Source organism: Ischnura elegans, chromosome 4 (genome assembly GCF_921293095.1).
Source record: "Ischnura elegans chromosome 4, ioIscEleg1.1, whole genome shotgun sequence".
Lineage (NCBI taxonomy): Eukaryota > Metazoa > Arthropoda > Insecta > Odonata > Coenagrionidae > Ischnura > Ischnura elegans.
Genome location: NC_060249.1, coordinates 26,323,614 through 26,345,675, shown reverse-complemented (window position 1 = coordinate 26,345,675; position 22,062 = coordinate 26,323,614). Strand labels below are relative to the sequence as shown.

Genomic DNA, 22,062 nt, shown 5'->3' with positions numbered 1-22,062 from the left:
TTCCTGGATATGGTGGCAGAGCTAATTTGAGATGTCGTTAGAGATGCCACTCCGAAAAGAGGTGAAATCTGCCCAAAGGAGAGGAAATTGGGGCCTTCGAACGGTCGAGCTTTGAGACTCGGTTTCCGCGCGGAAGTAAAAACTAGGACCACGGGCAACATCGCCGGGGGGGCGGGGAGGAGTGGACAGGGGGGACATGTCCCACCAAATATTTGGGGTCAATGATTCCTTCCCCTAAATAAATTTTTCGAAATTAACTTGAATTAGGGATAATTTCTTTAAGACCAAATTTCACCTCCTAAATGCGCTAGCACAGCATTGAGAAGTATTTTTTTAATTACCTCTCAAAACCCCCCGGCAAGTGTCCCCCCAAATAAACACACTTCTTTCTTGAAAATGTCCATACCTCTCTGAAAAGATACATATTGAGACAATAGTCCCCAGATCTACCACCAAAAAAATTTCTTACTTACAATCAGATAGATCAAATTTAAATGGAGCGCTTAAATTCTATCTAAAACGTTGTGCGATTTCTTTTTTCTTCAATTTTTTTACTCTCTATGGACCAGCAAAAAAACTTAACCAAAAGGCAATATGGCATTTTCCAGCAACTCAAATCTGGAATTTGTGAGGGGAATATAGGATTGCGGGAGTTGAATTTCAACAGTTCGAGTTCCTTCAGGAAGGAATCGGATTGGTGCACAAACGGTGTAACGCTGGCTTTACGCGTCGAAGTTGGCTACTAGGTATACATCAACATACTACCCCGTAAGCCACCTAAATAGGCGTAAGGCAGGAGCTTTAGGACACTAGCCGTTCACAAAAAACGGATGTGCGCGTATGAAGTTCCGCCTAGCATTTACTTAAACCCTTCGTAGTTCTTGGGGAAACGAATACGTTCTGCTTGGAATCTCTCTTAATTTATTGATTTTGTCGGACTTGGAAATATACTATGAATCGAATAAATTATTTTTTTCGCTCTGAACGATATGTTCTTGATTGCTCAAGCAATCTAAGCCCTGGCGCGTATGCCTCCGAGTCTCCAGCGGCTTCCACCCTCATTCGCTGACAATCTGAGCTACACGCTAGGCTTATGTCGCTTGAGTAATGGAGAAGAGATATCTTTAAGAGCGACACGGAGAACAATATGTAAGAACCCCACTATATTTTCACAGAAAAGATAAATTAATACAGACATTATACCGAACGGAAGGTATGAGAATTCGTTTTTCCCCGAACAATATTGACCTTGTATTGAACAATAGGTTAGGCGGAGCATCGTTAGAGTGTTTCCTTTTCATTAGTTAGCGGCTCTTGCCCTAATATCCACCAATAAAAGAAGCAATTTGAGGATTTACGGAAACATTACAAGTTTTGGTGATCCTACGGAATATTCAGCGAATTCCACATAATAAACAGGGGGGGAATACATGGAAGACAAGGGCACATTTACACATGGGGTACATTTTAACACCGGTAATTGCACAAAAAACGTGAGGGAGGTCCAACAAGTAAAATTATTTTAAAGCTGTTTCCTCTAGGGCCTATTTCCATATCTTGCAACACTAAATATACGAGCGTCTTGTTAATATGAGAACATGATTTCCATTTTTCATCCAAGAAAAAATATATTATCTTGAATTTATGCAAATAAATGAAAAATTCATAGCTTAGTGCTAGACTATTAATTAATACGGGTATTTTTTGAGACAGAGATCGATCGTTGTACATTATTCAGCCTATTTTTGATCGTTATAAATTGATTTTGCCCATTTACCTCCGTAGAAGTAGCACAAAACAATAAAATTGTCCTCTATAAACCAAATCGACATGCAGAAATAACTCAAAGGATATCTATAATATTTTAATAGGATTATTAAACACAGCTCAACGAGCACCCGAACAGAAGTTTAAACTCACAAAAGAAATGGTTGATGGGACACTTGATTGACTCCATTTGTACGAGCATATCGACAAATCATCGAGATTTTATTTGAAAACTTATTAAATGTGAAATTAAAAGACGAAATGTCTCGATTCTACGGAACAATTTTTGACTGGGCTTTAGGAAGATCGCAGAAGAGGTCTGCATCTCCCAAAGATGGAAAACACTCATGAGATAATTGGAACATCATTATTATTAAAGTATTCTACTGATTTAAGGTTTCCATCGAGTATTTAAGAAGTATTCTGGCAGTATCCCTTCCCTTCCTGGACTTACCTCTAAAATTCACGATAAGGCCCAATCCAATTCACTCTATCTAAAAATCCTATTATGTTCCTTCTCTTATTTACCCTCCAACACTGTTTTCAACATAACCTTCCCCGCTCTGCACTCGCTCCATCAATACCTTCAGTCTCCTCCGTATCTCATCTAGAAGTTTTCGACTCCTCACCCACCATGTCAAGCACTCCGTCGTATTTGGAACATATAGCACATTTTTTTCAACAATGAGCAATTTAGAGTAAAAAGTACGGTTGTGCAACGACTGGAATGGCAGCTGGAGTGTCAGCTGATAATTTTATCTTACTGAGCTATACGCTCCAAGCGACAGTCGTAAAAAAAATATTGAGTCAACAACGGAAGCTCGACTGGCTCAACCATTGGTGACCTCTAGATTGCGACTCCGGGATGGAAGAGCTGTTCATTCGCTGCAGCAGTATCATACGCAATGCGATTATCGTGAGCGCACAAGGGACGTCTAAGATATCAAACGCTCTCTTGAGAAAATGCTGAAAAGGTAGAGTCACGAACCCAGGGAGATCCGCTCCCGAAGTTTCGGGAAGTTTCCATTTGCAGACTTACAAGTGCTGCAGATTGTTAAGGCCGTTTTACACGGGGCACGGAATTGCTCAGGTTAGAACTGCATTAATTTCTGAAATGGCGTGGAATTGCGCGAATGCACGAACGAAATTCGAACAGTGGCTATTTTTCCATCTCACGTCCACGCATTCTCCCATGTGTTCTAGCAATTCACCGCTTTACACGACGCAATTTTGACTGCGCCTTCGTACACACGTCAGATTGTGCAAGTATGTGTCCCGTGTAAAACGACCTTTAGAGCAAATTTTTGACTAGATGCATTTTTGCTGAATATGCAGTAATTTATGAAAAATTTAGGTTTCAAATATAAGTGAACGTAAACATCCACAAAAGCACGGAAAACTTTATTACTCGTGGTTTCACCAAGTAATATATTTTTCCAAAATTACTTTTACAAGGAGCGTAATAGCGCTCCCTAGGAGTCCATGGATAACCCTTCTAGCCTAAAATTTAAAAAAATATGATCATCGGCCAACGTCTTTCAAAGTAAGTAGCAGTATATCTATGGTGAAAGATTTTTTTAATTCCAGCGATGATGAAATGGTGATAGATAATGAAGAAACAGTTTTTGATAATGAGCAAACTCTCTCGTAGTAACTCTTACTCCATAAATCGAAATCATGATAGATAACTCAAAAGTCTACATAGGTTTCCAGTCAGGTTTAAGAGTTGGTACAAACCGATACTCACTCTGAGGATTATATAAGACTAAGCTATCAAAAATTCGGTCTCATTACTACCTTAGCCCGGCAGAAAACTCTTGAAAACGTTAAAATCAACACTCACTCGGAAAAAAATTATAATCATCCATCACCGATGGTTTAGACCTCCGATGATTTGAAGAAAGATTTCGTGCTTTCCTGGCGAGTAGACTTAGTGAAGAGTTCTCGGGATCGCCACCGGGTCAGGAACTGCATAATTGCCGACGTTTCGATGCCCGACTCGACCCTGAGGGCGATGGCCGAGTCGGGCATCGAAACGTCTGCAGTTATGCAGTTCCTGACCCGGTGGCGATTCCGAGAACTCTTCACGAACACCGTTGATATACCATGGCAACATTTGATACCAATGGCATACATTGATAAAGTTGTTAAATAATATACAAGATCCATGGAAAGATCATGGCGTTAGCCTCTCACAAAATAACGTAGTTTTAGTAATAAGCTCGTAAACAGTGTAATTGAGGCTAAATTTTTTTCATGGAATTAATGTGAAGAAGCAGTTGGCTCAAGCAGCTGTGAAAATGAATGAGTCCTTCACTTTTGATTGCCAACGACCTTCGATTACTGATGGCCTGAATCGCCAATAATTGTAGATGGCTGTAATGATTAACCCATTCCCTTACCTTCGCACATGACGTGGCTCTGAGTTATACCCACATGCCAAAGTAGAACGTGGTTCATACCAGCTTACCATTTTCATTTTCACCGCATTTTCGGTACCTGATTCGTCTGCTTGTCTGTTTCATTGATGGAATCTTGTAAATCATTTTTACCTCACTTCCCACTGCCGGATAGGCTTAAAATTTGGCATAATTGCTTACTTCTGATGGCAATATGTAATATAATAGAGTAATTATATAAAATATACTTACATTATGGTAATATTCAATAATCAGACATTAGAAATTTGCTCCTATAAGCTCTAATTAATTAACTAAATTTCTATAGGGAAAAAGGCTTTCAATTTTCTCTATGGATAGAGTTAGTTGATTTTTTTCGAAAATCTCTTTCGCAGCTCTGGTTCATTCGATTACATGATTCACCACTAAAAAGTAGAAAATAAAGATATTAAAAATATTTTTAATACACGCCTTTTCCAAAAACCGTATAAAACGCACTAAAAAGTATAAACTAAGCTTTTCATCACTCGCGGAGAGTAAAGCATGGGTAATGATTAGGTTTAGATGCTGATATTGCGTGCCAAGCCTTACCTATCAAACACGTCTACACTCATTTCTAATGAACCTAATCAGAAGTCAGAATCCAAGCTTTATCCTTCGGGAGATGAAAAGCTTATTTTTTACTTTTTAATGCATTATATGCTGTTTTTTGGAAAAAGCGTGTCCTTGAATATTTTTCTATTTTATTTTTCCCTGACCGGTATTAACCCCGTCGGAGATTATCCAAGAAAGAATCACCCCTTCGTTGAATAGTGTAGGGATGCGGCAACAGAAGGTAACTTAAGCAACGACACAATAGCGTTGAGAACACCGTGATGTCTTCCCACAGTCGGAAAAATATACGGCGTCCATTTACAAAGCGATACGGGCATCAAGTTTTGGGGCGAGGCCACCACCTGGTTGCTTACGCCCACGAAATTTAGCGCTTGAAAACTGGACCGTACCAAAAACAGCCCACTCGCTATGCAACACTTCTAAAGGTAGCATGGTTCGGACAATTGAGTTTTACATCAGTCGAAACTGAATGTATTGAGATCCACAGAGAAGAAAAATTTAATATGTATAACCCACCGCCCGACTTGAGATGCAAGATCTATTTTTTTGCCTTTAACAGAGATAGGAATTATGAATCCCTCACCTTGCTAAAACAAAACCGACGTTGTAGCCTTCTTCTGTCAAAAACTTAAGGATTTTCCCTCTCTCTCTCACGCAAGGAATTCGCTAATTGACATGACTTAACTTTCTTTATTCTGGGTTAGATGTGGCGAAAAACACCTTGCGCATTATTGAATTTTACACTATGATTGCATAACATCAAATGAAAAACATACATCATAATGTAAGATTGCATTTACAAATATGTGTCTTTTGCGCATAAGGATTTTACTGGAAAATGATCTAAGAATGAAAAACATAATGCAAAAGAAAAACTCAAATAATTAAAAAAATTTCAAAAAAGTAATTGAACCGTTGGAGGGAAGAGTTGGCCAAAATTTGTAGAAGGTATTAATGGCAGTTTCTTATCTTCTGATATCAATCAAGATGGTTTTTTCATTGCATACTTTATAAGGAAGAACACGTAGGAAATCAATCTCTCTTGAAGCATGTGTTGCACAGTGGCTTCGTTATCACGCTAAAAATTTTTATTGAGTACCATGAAAACGGGCCTTACCAAGCGAATATAATCCAATTGATACTCTTTTCTCATGTTTTTCACATTAACTACATTTAAAATGACTCAGGAATTGCAACAGTATCAACAATAGAAGAACTTTGGCACTTGCCTAAATTATAAAGGGTGACTGCTGTACAAAATTCCATTTGATCTAACCCTGTAATTTTAAAAATTTATCTCTCACCCCAACCCATAAGTTGCTCTCATATGCAGATTTTATTCAGTCATAATATCACCCCAGGGAGAGAACAATTTTTAGCCTTATTAATGGTTGAGGAAAATACCTTCATTAAAAAGGCATTTAAAACATATACCCCAAATTCGCTAATTTTGGGGCAGAGAACCATATCTATATTAGAATATTGAAGGCTGTTTACACAAATTTTCATGCCTCAATTTATACAAACTTTCATAAATGATTGACAATCAAGTCGATCCACCTCACTACTCCGCTTCCTCCTTAGGAATCTCCCTCACACAGTGCTGAACAAGCCCTCCGAGTGGGCGCACAGTAAGACCAGGCTCCGGAAAGGCAGTACTCGAAGAAAATAATGGCGAACAATTCATCAATAAAAATAAGCTGATACCTGACAGAAATAAGAAGAAAATCCTAGCGAAACGTATGGAAAGCCATCATGGAAAGTATGGTGTACCCGAGAAAAGTTACTAGTGAACTTTTTTCATGCATTATTGGCATTCACGTTAACCGCCCCGACCATTTCACCTCCTTCTTAGTGCAGCTCCTGTTACACTGCACTGAACATCTCCCCGGGTGTGCACAGAGAAGGACCAGGCTCAGCAAAGGCAGAGGGTACTCGAGGAAATATTGAAAAGGAAGTTGGGGCGCAATGCAAAGCATGTACGAATCCACACCCGGCATGTGCACCGAGGGAGAAATCGTCAAGACCTTTGAGTGGTGATTAAAAGCCAATAAAAATTGTAGAGGACGAGAGAGAGTATCCACATGATCGTGCATCTGGCGGCTGGATTGGGAAGAAGACCACGAACTCTTGCGAGAGCCGCAGATGTTTCCGAAGCCCCCTTCCCATCCCTAATTACCACGGAAGCCAGTGAGTCAAGGAAAAGAGGGGGGACGGCGGTAAGCCGCGGAAGGAGGGCGTTGGAGATCACTAGGGAGGGGGGGGATTGGGGAAGGAGGGGAGGATAGCAAGTGGAGATAAAAAGAACGAAAGACAAAAAATGGAGGAGGAGTACATGAGTGTCACAGCAGGAGATTCCTCCCATGCTTCATCGGAGATTTTTCTGCGTCATCAATTAGAGAAAAAAATAGCTACAGCTCTCTCTCAGTCGAACGAAATGTATATCGTGAGTACACTATAAAAATAAGCATTAATCAATAAATCAACACATAAAGGAACCATTTATGATTTTAAAAAAACATTTCCAGAGGTTACGTGGCTTATATTCTTGAGGCTGAGATGAAAAAATAACTACTTAAGTACGTTTGGACGGTTTTAAAATAAATACAAGGAGAAAAATTAAGTTAAACTCGCCAATTAAGTCCAGACCAGTGACGAATACCTAAAGATCATAATTTCGGAGGGGAGTCTGTGCCCTTGCAGGCCCTTATACATATTCACTCCCTGACATTTTATCTATATTGAAATTTATACGATAAATATTGCACGTGACGGTTTTCGCTGAATGCCGCAGCCATGCAATAGCGTATGATTCATTAAACTTATTCAGACTGCGGCAATTTATTGAAGTTAGGTAAATTAATTTAAAAGTAGTTTTCCTTATGATTTCAATATAATTCGCCCCATAATGACTCAGGTATAGACGAAACGACAACAAAATTAACTACTTTTCACTATGCTCTACTAGGTACTCTATATCAAGGTGCAACAAAAGAAAAACGATAAAGGAAATAACTGGAAGCACTTAAACTTTTTCACAACAATATAATACTTTTTTCTACATATTCCTTCTTTAGGCGGGGAGCGGGGGTGGGAAGCACCCTTTAACCCCCACCCCCGGTCCATACGCTCCTGATTCTGATGGTATAAAAATAAACCCATCGATTCAAACATCAGAGTACGTAAGCACAAGTGTCATTATACCTACGTGTGCATGTGTCTGAAAACGTAAACTTATGAGGGATAGTTAATTCTTGCCTCTAAGTGCGGATTTCCCCAAGAGGAAATGATTACTCTCTTTGACCCACACTCGAATTGGCAACGACTGCTCTGGAAGATTAACTTTCTAAGGTGCTCTCCTTCCACTTCAATTCTTCGGGAAGTTGGTTAAACAGTTAAGTGCATATTCTAATGTAATATTTCTTGAATCGCATTCATGAAGTATCGGCAATGTATCACTAACGAAATCCCTTCATGTTACGCTGTTACTTTCATGAAAATCAAGATTATGTGCAACCACCGCTTAGCTGTGACATATTTTTGCAAGAAATACATTTAAAACGCATATTCATAACGTGTATTCAATGGTAAAGATAATTTAGGAAGGCTTATCAGTATGGTTTTTTAAATGTGATAAAACACAGAACCTTCTCCAGAAATTTTAAAAATGCGATCACTGAAATAGCCTAACGTGAAACACTTCTACTACGCTCTTCCCAGATTAGGACTACTTTATAAAATGGATAACAACAATATACACAGAAAATCCACAGTCATAACTGATTAAAACATCCTTTTCTCCTCTCCACAGGCACGGAAAGTGAGGAAATTTCATGAATGACTGGTTTCCACTTGAGGTTAATTTTGAAACAAAAATCCTTATCGCTTTTTCGTGAGCTCCTTTTAATCTAGATGGCCTTGCGGGGGTTTTATCTCTTTCCCTTGACAATGATTTTGGAGTTAACGAGGATCATCGTGAGTTCCTATTCTCCGTATTTCGCTAATACTTAGTTATTTGTCCCTCGAATTACGCGCATATTATTCCAACCATTATAGTTGCTAAACGTCTCATAAATTATTTATTATAATACTATTTTCTTCGAGTCATTAATGAGGAAGTTACCAAAGAACTCACAAGGCATCGAGAATATGAGAGACTGTTTATGGCTTAGCAGCAGCAGGACATCTTTTTCCAACAAATACCCATGTTCATGAAACATAATTAACCTCTTTTGGTACAAGATCTAGTTAATAGATGTCCGCGGAGAGCTTACATATTTCTGAGACTGAATTCTTCCTACACACATTAATTATAATAGAATTTTTAGTTGTTCTTAGTGCATAATAAATTGGCTGTCTAGCTGCATGTGTACCATTTTATTTATAATAAAAAAATAAATAAAATATCTCCTTCCGACGTTTCGATGAGAAATTCGCCCATCTTCCTCAGGGATTCAGGAATTCAATGGATTTATTGAATCCCTGAGGACTCCAATGGATTGTTGAATTCCGGAGGGCGATGGGCGAGTTACACATCGAAGCGACGGTACGAGATATGGAGGATCTTACCCGGTGTGAGACGCGAGAAATCTTCACTGCCGACTTCATGATAGTGCAGAAAGGAAAGGAAATGGCAGTTCCAAAAATATCAATGGATGCGACCGGTTTCGGTACGAGAAATCATCCTTCCTGTACTATCATGAACTAGTTCCATCATGTTTCGCCTGACGCTATTGCATAGGTACTTCTATATAATTTCCCAGTGAAAGATACATCATTTTGAGCGTTTATCTTGATGGCAAATATGTAATAGCACTTGACTTAAATAAGCGCATGAGTAAATTACAGCAGTTGGGTTGTCCAATGATTATCGACTAGGCTTTTGATGACTACGAGAAAAACCTCCCTCGACCGTGGCCAGGAAGGTCGCGAGGGGTGAGGCGTGGGGTGGTGAGGGGCGCAGGACCAATCAGCAGACCGTGAAAGAGGCTCGCGAGCATCAGGAGCAAAGTAAAGGGATGTGCGCGCAGATTCGTCGATGATATGCCACCTACAGACAACACTACACATTTACGCTGATGACGCTGAAATTGCAGAGACGTTTAGGCGAGGCGACACTAACATCAGAAAACTTAACAATAATTTAAAACTAATGGACCAAACTAAAGCATGGACACAAACATGGAAAATTAACTTTAACGCTATTCAAAAACCAGGTACGTACACTTTTCAAGAAGATGCAAATTCGTACCACAATTAACATTACTCGTAAACAAGCAAAGAATACCAAGAGCCGCCTCTGATTAATCCCTCGGCGATATCTGAGACCTTAAATTAACACTCTAACCTCACCTAAAATATTGCAACAAAAGTATTCATTGTAAGACAGGGTGTTTCCGCTGCCTTCCCGCACATCTTCACTCTCCCATAGATCCAAAGTTAAATTATACACGTCAATAGTCAGACCCATCCTTATTTATGGCTGCGAAATTTTCGTCAACAATAGAACCATCCGCAAAAAAAACTAGAAGTATTTAAAAATAAATCCCTCCGTTTCCTATTAAACCTTCCCTAAGCAACCACCATGCAAGATTTCCTTTCAGCTCATAGTCTCCCTAGTGTTAATGAATTCATTTCCCAGCTAGTTAATAGTTTGAAGTCCATGCTCGGGGCAATCAAAAGTTCATTACTTACAGATATTTGGAATTACGATCCGTCGATTCCTACAACATGTAGACTGCCTCTTCAAGCAAATCTTCAATGAGTCTATCGTCGATCTTTCACTCTTCTAGTTTTAAGATTTTGTTTTTCATTGAATTGTTCAAATTATTTTATTATTGTTGAACATGTCTATACTTAATTTTAAAAAAGAAAAAGAATAAGTATTCTATAATAAATGAGAAATGAATCAAAAGAATTTAAAAAAAATAAAATAAGTGCAAAAGCTGCTACTCGAAACAAAAAACATAAAAATGATAATAAAACCTTTTAAAAAATATATGCATATAGTAATAAAAATAACATAATTTATGGGCCTTTTATTGTGATTGTAAAAAAATCATATATCCTGTTCGGATTTCAACCAATTTAGTGATTAAGTTTATGCTAGCAAAAACAACACACCACACTCACAGCACAAACATATGAGCAAAATAAAAATTATTATTGTAAACTGGCAGGTAGTGATGAACTTGGAACAGCGGAAAACGCGCCTCCAGCGCGTCAAATAATGTGAGATGCGCATTGAACACCAAAGTATTTCATTCCTCAAAGAAAAAACTGTTCCTTGGTCGCAAAAGAGGAGTGAATTTTTCCCCGGATATCTTTTCCATTTTAGCTTACGAAATAACGTCACTAGCCATCTAGAGAAAATTAATTGTATTTAGTGCTCTTGAGCGACCAATCTACCTGAAATTTTTAAGCATTGATTCTTCTTCCCGTAATACATTTTAAGAGGTTGAAATAAAAATTCCGAGATTAAAAAAATAAAAAGTACGTTACATATGAAAATAAAATACAAATGCACTTTTACACAATAATTTTAATGCGTGCGACGCATTCCGGATCACAAAACCATCATCTGCAACAAGACGAGCTTGGCTCTGTGAGTTAAAAAGCTTTGTATGCATTACAATATTTTTTTTTGGAATTGCATTCTATTTTAATACGTAGTACTTCCACTTTATCACACCTGAATCGGTTGAATTTATAAAAAAAAAGCTACGGTGATCACACAATGAAAAAAAAAACTCAATTCATCTAGAAGATACGTGATCTCTTTCCTATCTTGGCAGAAACAAAAGGGCCAGAGAAAGACGAAAAGGTCTCACGGCGTCATCATTCACAGCATTCCTTTCGCGAATATTACAACAGAAATGCAAGCTCCTGAGAGTTTCCGTCCGGCCAGATATGCCGAGGAGTTGAGTTAACTTCGTGGAATACGACGTAATTATAGAGCCGAGCGCGGCGCCTCCCGCTCCCCAAGTCTGGTCGGATGCATATTTCATCGAGTAACGCGCGGGACGGGGGAAGGAAGAGAGAGGCAAGTCTCACCCCGAAGGGGTTGAGGAACGCCCACGAGGCGCCGGGAACCCCCAAGCGTCATGGGAGACAGACTGCATACATGCATGTGAGGGATATGAGCATTCTTGTTACCATTGGACAGTAAACGCAACAATACAGAGTACTGAAGTGATGTCCAGTGTTGGTAAGTAATCGGATTACTTGTGACGAATACTTTGGCAGTAATTTGTAACGATTAATTTTTACGAAATGTAATTCGTACTAGTAACTATTACTTTTTTAAGAAATGTAATTTTTGCTTGTAATTTACTCCTTACGGTGAGAGAGCTCGCAATCGACGTTTACTTAACTGGTTTCACTGATTTACCCCACAGGTAACTTCGAATCCTTGAGTACCATACTTTGTTTGTTTAGGTTTAGCCACCCTCATGTTGTAGCCTACTTATGATGGATACAAAATATGACACCCCTACTGTTGTTACAGCATTTATAATTGTATGTATTGCAAGTGAAATTGCAACTTAAGCTATTTCTATGACGCCGTTATTCCACATTTCTACTCCACCATTCGACAGGTGCCAGGTGGTTTCTAGAGTAGACAATCTTACAAAAAGTTGTTGTGATTCTAATTTTAGGGTTTACATATAAAATCAGTAATATTTACTCGAAATCGGTTACGATATTTTCGAAATAACTGTAATTGGTCTCAATTATTTTTCTCAGTACTTAAACCAACACTGGTGATGTCTGACGCTTTCCCGGCGAACAATATTAGTGAAGATATTTCTGGTTTCACCCCAGGTGACGCTTTCAGTATCTTTAAGTTTTTCAAGGTGATAGTTTGGTCAATGCATTTATTTTCTCGGGTTTTCTTCCGGGTCAGTTGGCTTACTGGACAACAGTTTCCTTCGACCTGTGGACGCTGGAAGGATAGCCCGCGAAACTGTGGTCCATGAGCGAACTGACGCGGAGGAAAACCAAAGAAAAATGCAGAGGCGGAGCGATAACAGTTTGTGCTACCTACCTAGAAACCTTCTGAAGAATGGCGCAAAGAGAGAATACATAACGATGGCTAAGTTCTAACAACACGTATCTCAAATTCGACCTGTTTGAGACAGGTATCTTAAACAAAGTGAAATAACATTTAAAAAATAAAATACAAGCAAAAAGCAACTCTTTGTTAAAAAATGAATGCTTCTTTTTCAGTTTTATGAACTTTTGGTTTTTAATTTCAGTGTAAAAGTAAAAAAAATAATAATAATTCGTTTGCTCTCCTGAAAAGTTGCTATTTTTGAGATACGTACTCTTAGAACTTAGCCATCGATATGCAGGGTGGATAAAAATTGTGACATGAAATTTTAACACTGGATAACTGATGCCACTAGGAACCAAAATTACTGATGATCTTTAAGCCGAAAACGCACCGTTTTTAAACTACAGAAAATTTAAGCCAAGCGCTCCGATTGGCCTTGAGTTTGCCCTGTTGCCGGGTACTCTGGACAAATACGAAGACAAATTCAGGTAAAGCATTCGAATTCATGATTTGTCCAGAGAATTCGGAAAAAGGACAAACTCGTGTCCAGTAGCAGCGGTTAGCTCTAAGTTTCTGTAGTTTGAAAACGGAGCGTTTTCCACCTTAACGACCCATAGTCGATTTGGTTTCTACTGGCATCAGCTATCCAGGGTTAAAATTTCGTGACACAGTTATCTCTACCCTGTATTGTAGTGGCGGGAGAGAGAGAGACGGCAAGAAGGGGTAGGAGAAGAGCAGATGAGGAGAGCGGCCCAAGTGCGCGTGGCTCTTCTCTCCGTGGGACGCTCCAACCAAAACTCAATCCGGCGACTTCTCTCTTCCGCGAGTTTAAAATTGGAAGCGGTCCCTCCGCCACTTCTTCTGCCCCCCTTACAAAACACTCCACGCAGAGGAGGAGGAGGCGAACAAACCGACCCACACCACACACGAAACATGTCGACGCCACCGCATTGGACGGAGGAAACACCCGTCCCAGCGGAGTAAGGACTTCCTCAAGGGGGCACGTATCAACTGCTCCGCCTCCCCACCCTCCCTCGCTCGCAGAGAAAAACGTGGGCATTTTGTTTGACAATGTCGATAAAACCCTTTGCTTGGGAAAAAATAATTGATTATTTGTGTGTATTGTAGAGCTATTAGCGTAACGAAGAGATTGTTTTGTGGCACGTGTTGGTTAATTTTTAATTGCAATTATACTCCTAAATTCATTCATGCAACGCCATACGCGCAATCATACATTAATAAAAATTCATAAAAGGGGAGATAAATGATATGAACACAACAGAAACAAGTAGCGTGCAAAAGGACGAGTCCCGCCTGGGACGTTTACCCCTATCCAGGACATCGATGTTTGTTACCCATTGTTAATCGTTGTCCCCCCCAGGCCAAAGTAAAGGCCAAATAGAGCTGTTTCAGGGTGATGAATAAAAATAAATATACATCGCACGAAATATGTAGATTCAGAATTTCTTTTATTTTCATGATTGATCCCGTCAGCGCCCAAAGTTTTTTTTAATCACACATCTTTCACTTTTATAAAATATGATACAAATGAGCTCAACATAATGAACACAATTCAAACTGACTGAATAATAGAGGAAACCTTCTACTAAGTATATGCACCGAAATGTACGTTAAAATTCACAAATTAAATGCATTGCAGGAGCATTGGCTCGGCACTTCACTGGGAGCCACATGGCACCCGTGGGCGTTGACGGGTTATTAAGACTATAACGTCAGCATTAGAACTTAAAAATGGGTCAATTGACTTGAAAGGTAGCTTACTAACTTATGTCATTCCTAAATGCATGTTTATGAATTTTCTTAGAATTTCTATAAGCATTACTTGCATGTTCTAGCTTCATAGGCAGATTTCCTTCATTAGTGGTTGGCAAGTTTTGCTTATGCATGAATGTGGAAGTATAGTTTGTTAGCATGCGTAACATTTTTATAACCGTGTGTTAGGCATGAGGGAATCTTCTTCCATGCTGGTGATTGATCACCCCCTGCCAAACGGCCTACAGGTGGCTCGCAGGGTATTATGTAGATGTATAAAGCATCAGTTGATTAAAAAAGTCGCTAAACCACACAAGAATTATGTAGACAGACGCGACCGCATTGGGCAGAGGAAGCAATGGAACCGCCACCCCACAGGAGAGAGGACTTCCTCTAGCAGTGCCAAGGACGAGAGGGGCACGTATGCTATATTGCCCCCTCACACCCTCCCCCCAATCCAACTCACAGAGGACAGCCACTTCCGGAGGTACGCTCAAATAATCTCCCGGAATGGCTGAAAAACATTTTAAATACCCTCGCCTCTAAGATAGAGCAAACAACCCTACTCTCCGCAGGGTTCTTCCCCCTCACAACCCTATTTCCTCAGCTATTTTCGGGTTCTCATCCTCATTACTTTCGTCCCGACTTCCTTCCCCTCTCGGTGAGTACTCTCAATTTGAATGCTCCAAATCTTCCCCACTAAATGCGGGGCCGAGTGATTTTTCGTGTCTTCATATCTACCATATCGATCGCTAAGTTCTAACAACACGTATCTCAAAAATAGCTACTTTTCAGGGGAGAAAAAAAATGATTAATTTTTTTAACTTGCATACTGAAATTAAAAACCAAAAGTTCACAAAACTGAAAAAGAAGCATTCACTTTCGAACAAAGAGTTGTTTTTTCTTGTATTTTATTTTTTAATGTTATTACACTTTATTTAAGATACCTGTCTCAAACCGGCCGAATTTAAGATACGTGTTGTTAGAACTAGGGTCATCGATATTGGCGTAACTATGGGGAGGATGAGGGGATAAATTCCCCCCCCCCTCCCCCAAAGCCTCAGAAAAAAAAATATTTGAAGATATTGTCTAGTTTTGGCATTTAGTAACTGCATCTGCTTAAAGTTAAATATTTAGCGCCAAAATGATTTAAAATGCGTTTCCAGGCATGTCATTTTTCAAAAATTTGCCTTTTACCACCCTTTCCCAACCCTCGTCGCCACCCCATCCCCCCAAAAGCATATTCCTAGTTACGCCAAAGTGCAGCGGAGCAGCTTAAAAGGGAAAAGACAGTGCTGCTTCGGTACCTACCCTGAAGGCAAAGGGAATATATTTTCAATATTACTTCAATTAATTATTTATTTATTCAACAAATTCTATTTTTTGCTTTAGATGCTAAATTAGTATTCTGTTAACACTATAAATCAGCATAGTTTATTATTGTAATGTTGGTATACTATATAGTTTATTGTACCGTGGCGGAATGACGGCATTTTTACGGGTTTCACGCCGTCCTTGGGCGAATGCTGAGCCGATTATTACCCGGCGTGGTGAGCTCTTCAAGTTATTCCTAATAACGTCATTGTTGGCCAAGTCCTAGTTACGCCACTGCTAAGGAAATCTTAATATTTGAAAAGAAAGCAAATATCGTCAATGGTCTACTCTATATTACCCTGAAATTTTCTAAGTGATGGATTAAGCTCAAAACCAGCAACAACCTACAAGAACGACAGCGAAAAGGACCCAGTCGATCGTCCTCTTCATGGGATTGAACATTTTGGTAAATGCCCATCCCCTGCCAAACACCTTTGCGGTAATTCTGAGAATAAAACGCAAGGGTGGAATCTGCATGCCTTTCGTAAATCGTAAAACCCATGAGGTCTGATTGAATAGTGTGACCCCGAGCGAAGACCTGTATCCATGCCAACATAAAGTTTGTTTACACATTGCCAAGGCCGTGGCAAGTAGGGAGGGTCAAGGCAGGCATGTAGCCGGTGGAAGGGGTTTCTTTGGGAGCTTCAGCCTCCCAAAATGACCTCCGATATGTCTTTCCTAAAAACGACTGCCCGCCATACATATATACTCTTAGGTGAGGACTAGCCCATTGGCTCCAGTCCTGAGACACGAAGCGACTTCTTTGGGTGTACCTTGCGGATCGGAGAATTTCTTCCGCTCTTTCGGCGCGATGTAATCCACCTCCACAGCTTTGCTGATTGTGCGCAGAAGCACGAATAAAGGAATGGCATTAAAGAATGTAAAGGGACCAATGTGACTTTTTCAGCGTGAGAGAAGGAGAAGTTGAAACAAAGGCAACCAGCGAGCGCGTGCAATGCACAATAAATTAAGGTCACTAAAAATAAAAAAATAAAAAGTCTAAAAATACACTACAAAAACACTAAGACATCAAAATACAATCACTATTTATAAAAAAAAACTAAGATTCATCGGCTAATACGTCGCCGCATTTGGCAAAAATAACGGTCCACTACAAGTTTTTAAATTGAGTAAAAAATTGAAAACTAATAATTTGTATATTATTATAATAGGATTTTTATTATATTTTAATCCAATGGTTAAATTTTATTTTGCTTGTATTTTGTGTGGCCAAGAAGCCTCTATTATCATTTAGTATACATATTTATATGGTTTTTACTATTTTTTTCTCAACATTACCTTTTTGGCAAACATGAGAGAAGTTTCGTCACGCAGATGGCACGGCAACGAAAGACTTCACTGATTTTTCAACGATCAAGTACAATTTTCACAATAATGTTTATAAAGAATGCCGGATATAGGAAAGAAATCGCTGTAAACGAATTAAAATATTGGTGTTAGTCTGCAGCTTTTGAAGAGCTTCGAATGAAATGGGTGATCCCATAGATTTTTTGTAAGCTACGTGAAAGGTAGTTTTTTTAGGTGCACATCTTGTGCCTTTATAAACTCGTGGATTTTCATTACTTTGCGTGCGTGTCTGATTTCATGGATTGGTATGAATCGACATTGGTTCGTGGAGTAGCGCTAATTTTTGTATTGGTACTACTCTAAGCGTTTTCCGTTCATTAGGGAAGTATTACCGAAATATTTCAGACTATCTCTAAACTATTAAAAGCTGTGGACTGATATCGGGGTCTCTGAGCCGAAATTATCTTAAAATCGAATAAAATTAACTACTACCGCCACAAGCCTTACGTTTGAATTTCTTCCGAAAAGTCAGGTGGATTTCGGAAACAAACACCTTCGGACACCAATCCATAACAACTATGGTCGCTTCGGTGAAAAAAAACTACGCCTATGAATTTCAGCATTATGCTAACGAAATTTATGACTTATAATATGAAATTTATGGTTTTCCGAAGCGTGGAAAATGACAAAAAATTATCATTGTAGGCACACCGAATACCACAAGAGCTCCTTCCAAAGCAAAATTCCAGCTACGTGCCTGAGTCAAGGGGTTCAAACACCCCCTTCGGAAATTTTATGAGGTTAAAGTATAAGGTGTACCTCCTCCAAGTGACATCCCCCCTGAAATGCATTTTCCCCTCCAAACAACACTCAGTGTTTTTTCTGGCTCACAGCCTTACAAGAGGCATAACATATGCTAAGTGTGTGGGCGGACAGAATCGTAAACGAATTCTCGGAATGCTCAACAGCGGCTATTTCCTCAACATTCGCAAACAGATTAGCCTAAGTGTTTACACGAGTAATTTCGATTGTGAAATTGACAAAGATGAGGCTTCAAACCATGGAAATTAAGAAGGACTCCGCTCGACCTGCCAGCCAATGACGGAAGTGATGTTGACGATTAATTTTAGTAGGTGCCAAATGTGACTAAAATATAGAGCCGGCAAGCGGGTTCGTTACCGCAAAAATAAGCAAGAAAAAGTTTTATCAGAAAAAAGCAGAGGATTATCCCAATCAGACATACATTTCTCAAAAACATCTACATCTACGAGGTATCGCGCAAGCCACCACCAGGGTGTGTGGTACGGGGTGTTTCCACAACATGCATGCAGCATTAGTCCTAGCCTTAATAAACAAAAATAAATATCGTTCGCCGGACATTAGGGCAATCACTCATGACAACGACAACGCGGTCAAACCAGAAAAACTAGGAGAGAGCAAAGGACACGAACATGCCACCATGAAAATGAACCACTGCTAGTTAGTAAAAGGAAAACGGAAAGTTAGCGTAGTCAGTGATTCACGCATGAGTTATAACATGCCAGAAATTCATGCAAATAGTTAGTGTTCACAAATATAATAAGCTATTAAGTTCACATGTAGAGTATTTTACCTTGCACGAGTCAATCTACCCTAGAGCACAGGATCTCCAAAAATATGGTCCCATATTGTGCGCGAAAAAAAAACCACTGGCAATCAAGGCCGTGTCGAGCGGGGATGAGGGGATTTAAAGGCCTCCCAAGTAAGGGAGATGCGGTATTGAAAGGACTGTATTTCAAATAACCCCTTTCTCTCCAAATGTACCCTCTCTCCTTACTAAAAAAAATCTGCTTTTTTCCGGCTGTGATTTTTTGATTAGAAGAACTGCACTGAAACATTAATATGTGCCATAACATCGTTCAGAAATGGCTATCGGGAGATTACATTATTGCAAAGACAGGAAAATACCTAAAAATATAGAAAACTCAACTTCAAGGACTGACGTATAAAAAATAGATGGGTATAATTCCCACCTGATGTAGAACATGAGATGAGAAAATTTTTTAAATGACACTATGATGCAGAGGCGACAAGTAGATACTGCAGACTTCTGCCTCTTCACCACAGTCACAGGAGCGACTGAAGGGACTATCACCGCCGGGGGAAATATATTACGGGGGTACGAGATACGCCATGTAAAGGATCCCGCTAGAATATAAAATAGATTAATACCCTCAGTCTAGCCTAGGAATACCCTCAGTAATTGTATGTTTAAAAGCTATCAAAAATCTTCATGCTTATTAGTTTTGGGGTGTTGGGAAGATTTTAACTTTTTACGGTGGATTACAACCCCCAATCCCCACGGGATACGCCTATGACCGGCATATAGTTGAGTAAAATTTTTCAATCAAAGAGCGCTTCCAAGAGGTTAAAAGTGGCTTCACGCGAACATTGTCACACTGACGTTCAGGCATGATGGTAACCACAACTCAAAATGATGGGGAACTTTCTATCTTCAGGGATAGTGGCTATGATAAGGATCGGTTTCCCTTTCACCATAATTTGTAACCTCCGCTTTATTCGTCCATTAAAACGTCAAGAAAATAAAAACACTGCTGGAATGAAATGGACACAAGAGGTAAATTTCACCATGCCCATGGGCTAGCCAGATACATTGATAGATCACAAAAACAATGAGTGATGATCTTCCAATCATTGATAACTATTTTTTTACTGCAGTCACAACAACTCGACATGAAAAAGTTCTGGTTATTGGAGAAGTAACGTGAAATCTCACTAGGGGATTTCTCGAAAACTGACAGCATTCCAGAGCTATTGGAACTCGATCATTTCAAATTAAGGCCGCTGCGGAAAACAATAATGGCGAAGACCTGGCGCCAATCAGGTGCACAGGCACCGGCGCTTTAGAGAAAGGTTTTCCAATAACCTTGCCCGGTGACGAAATGTTCCTTCAGCATTCCGAGAATAGTTTTCTGCCGCCTTCGTTGGCTTCATATATAATATTACGAGCGCCTTCGTCAGTAAACTTAAATTCGAAATAAAAGGAAAAGTGTAAAAAGAAAAACATCACACAAGGGTTACAATAACTGCTTAACTTGTAAGTGCTCAGTAAAAATACGTCTATCTGTAAAGAAATACCACCAATGGAACTATAAATCTAACAGAAACTGGAATAATAACATGAATTATCGGTTGTTCGCACCGATAATGAACAACCCATTCCCTCCTTAACCCGAAAACAGTTTGGTTAGGTGAGGGTCAAGCTCGCCTCGGACTAAGCGACCGGCATGTAAACTTGGCATTTTCAGGATGGATATTAATTTCCCTGTACCACCTCGCGCTTCGAGTATTTTCATTTGGGGATCTCCGAAGGCTTTACCCTAGATTTGAACCCCAGGTCGGCAGCAACCCACTAGGCTACCACGCTCTCCAATTAACAACCTATATCCCCGATAATCCCTGAGGATTTAGCATCACCGAACTTGTAAAGGTACGCATGGTAATCCTGAACATATAGTTAACCGTGAAACAGAAGTCACACTTCGTTACATACAGATGATACTAATACGAACCGTGAGCAATGATGGTACCCTTCTTCACTAAAATCAATTTTTTTCTGTTCCAACTGCAATAAATTCCAATGGTGAGCATAAAGCACCAATCTCAGAACCGCAAGAAAACCTTTCGGATTAGCCGGCGAAGTTGCCAATCACACAAGTCACTGCTGAGCAGTAGCACGATGAAACCGTAAGATAAAAACCACTATCAGTGTTTTGCCGATGAACAGCATCAGAGAAGTTAATTAGCGGCAATCCGACCTCTGACATTAATTCGCCAACTTTTCATGGACACTGAACTTATCTACTTTGACTGCAGAAATTTCCTAAAGTTGCCAGATAAACTCTACGAGAAAACACTGTTTCAGCTGAACTGTAACCTCAGGACGTAAGTTTAAAATTTTAAATTAGTCAACTTACTGTTTGAGAGGTGCAACTTTCTGTAGGATCCCAGCCTCTTCATGGGTGACTTCAACGGCAAATCGTCCGCACCTTCATCCATGGCGGGGTTTTCGATCAAACAAAATACCAAATATCAACTTCACACACGACTCACACAACTTTAGCACAAAGGAAAACACGCACACTGGTTGAAATTAACAGATTTTGGCGGAGATGGGGCACGGCACGTCTAAACTCACGACATCCTCAACTTCAGCAACTGGCAATTCGGGCGCCAATAACAACACTGCGCCTCTCCTCGCGAGAGCCGTTGCTAACACAAGTTTCCGCCGTATACGCTACTCACGAGCTAGTCCTCGAGGTCCGACAGCAGGTGCCACCTAGGGAGCGCCACGGAAACTACTCCATTATTTTTTTGCTCGCGGCGCTGTTGTGCGAATGATTTTTGTGCTGAAGTTAAAGCTTACAAACAATTTTCAACACTTATCAAGGCTCACTTAGTACGTCGTCAGTCAATTTTAACTGTAATACGTAAAAAAAATAATGACAATATTGAGATAAAATGTTGTTTCTGATGACCAAATCGCTTTTCCCGCCTATTCTATGTTTCACCTAAATATTTTACCATCTGTTATACGAGTTAATATTGGTTAAAGTAATTTTAAGTTTGCCTTATTTTATCATTAATTTAAATATATCTTCTGCCATATCAAACCGCCTTCTTGGGAATAATTATTTATGCTAGTAAATAAAGGCGCTAACTTCAAACACATTTCAGAACGAGATTATCATTCTTTTAACTCTGACTCTG

The 22,062-nt window shown here is 39.6% G+C and overlaps 1 protein-coding gene across 2 annotated transcripts in view; it reads right to left on the bottom strand.

Moving 5' to 3' along the window:
• LOC124157173 (SLIT-ROBO Rho GTPase-activating protein 1-like) overlaps nt 1–21,563 on the bottom strand; it is a 473,583-nt gene extending 452,020 nt beyond the window's left edge. For both annotated transcript variants that reach the window (XM_046531696.1, XM_046531698.1), the window contains exon 1: nt 21,270–21,563. In XM_046531696.1, coding sequence (XP_046387652.1) covers nt 21,270–21,351 — 82 coding nt within the window. In that variant the 5' untranslated portion in view covers nt 21,352–21,563. The remainder of the gene's footprint in view (nt 1–21,269) is intronic.
• Nucleotides 21,564–22,062: the final 499 nt, after the last annotated feature.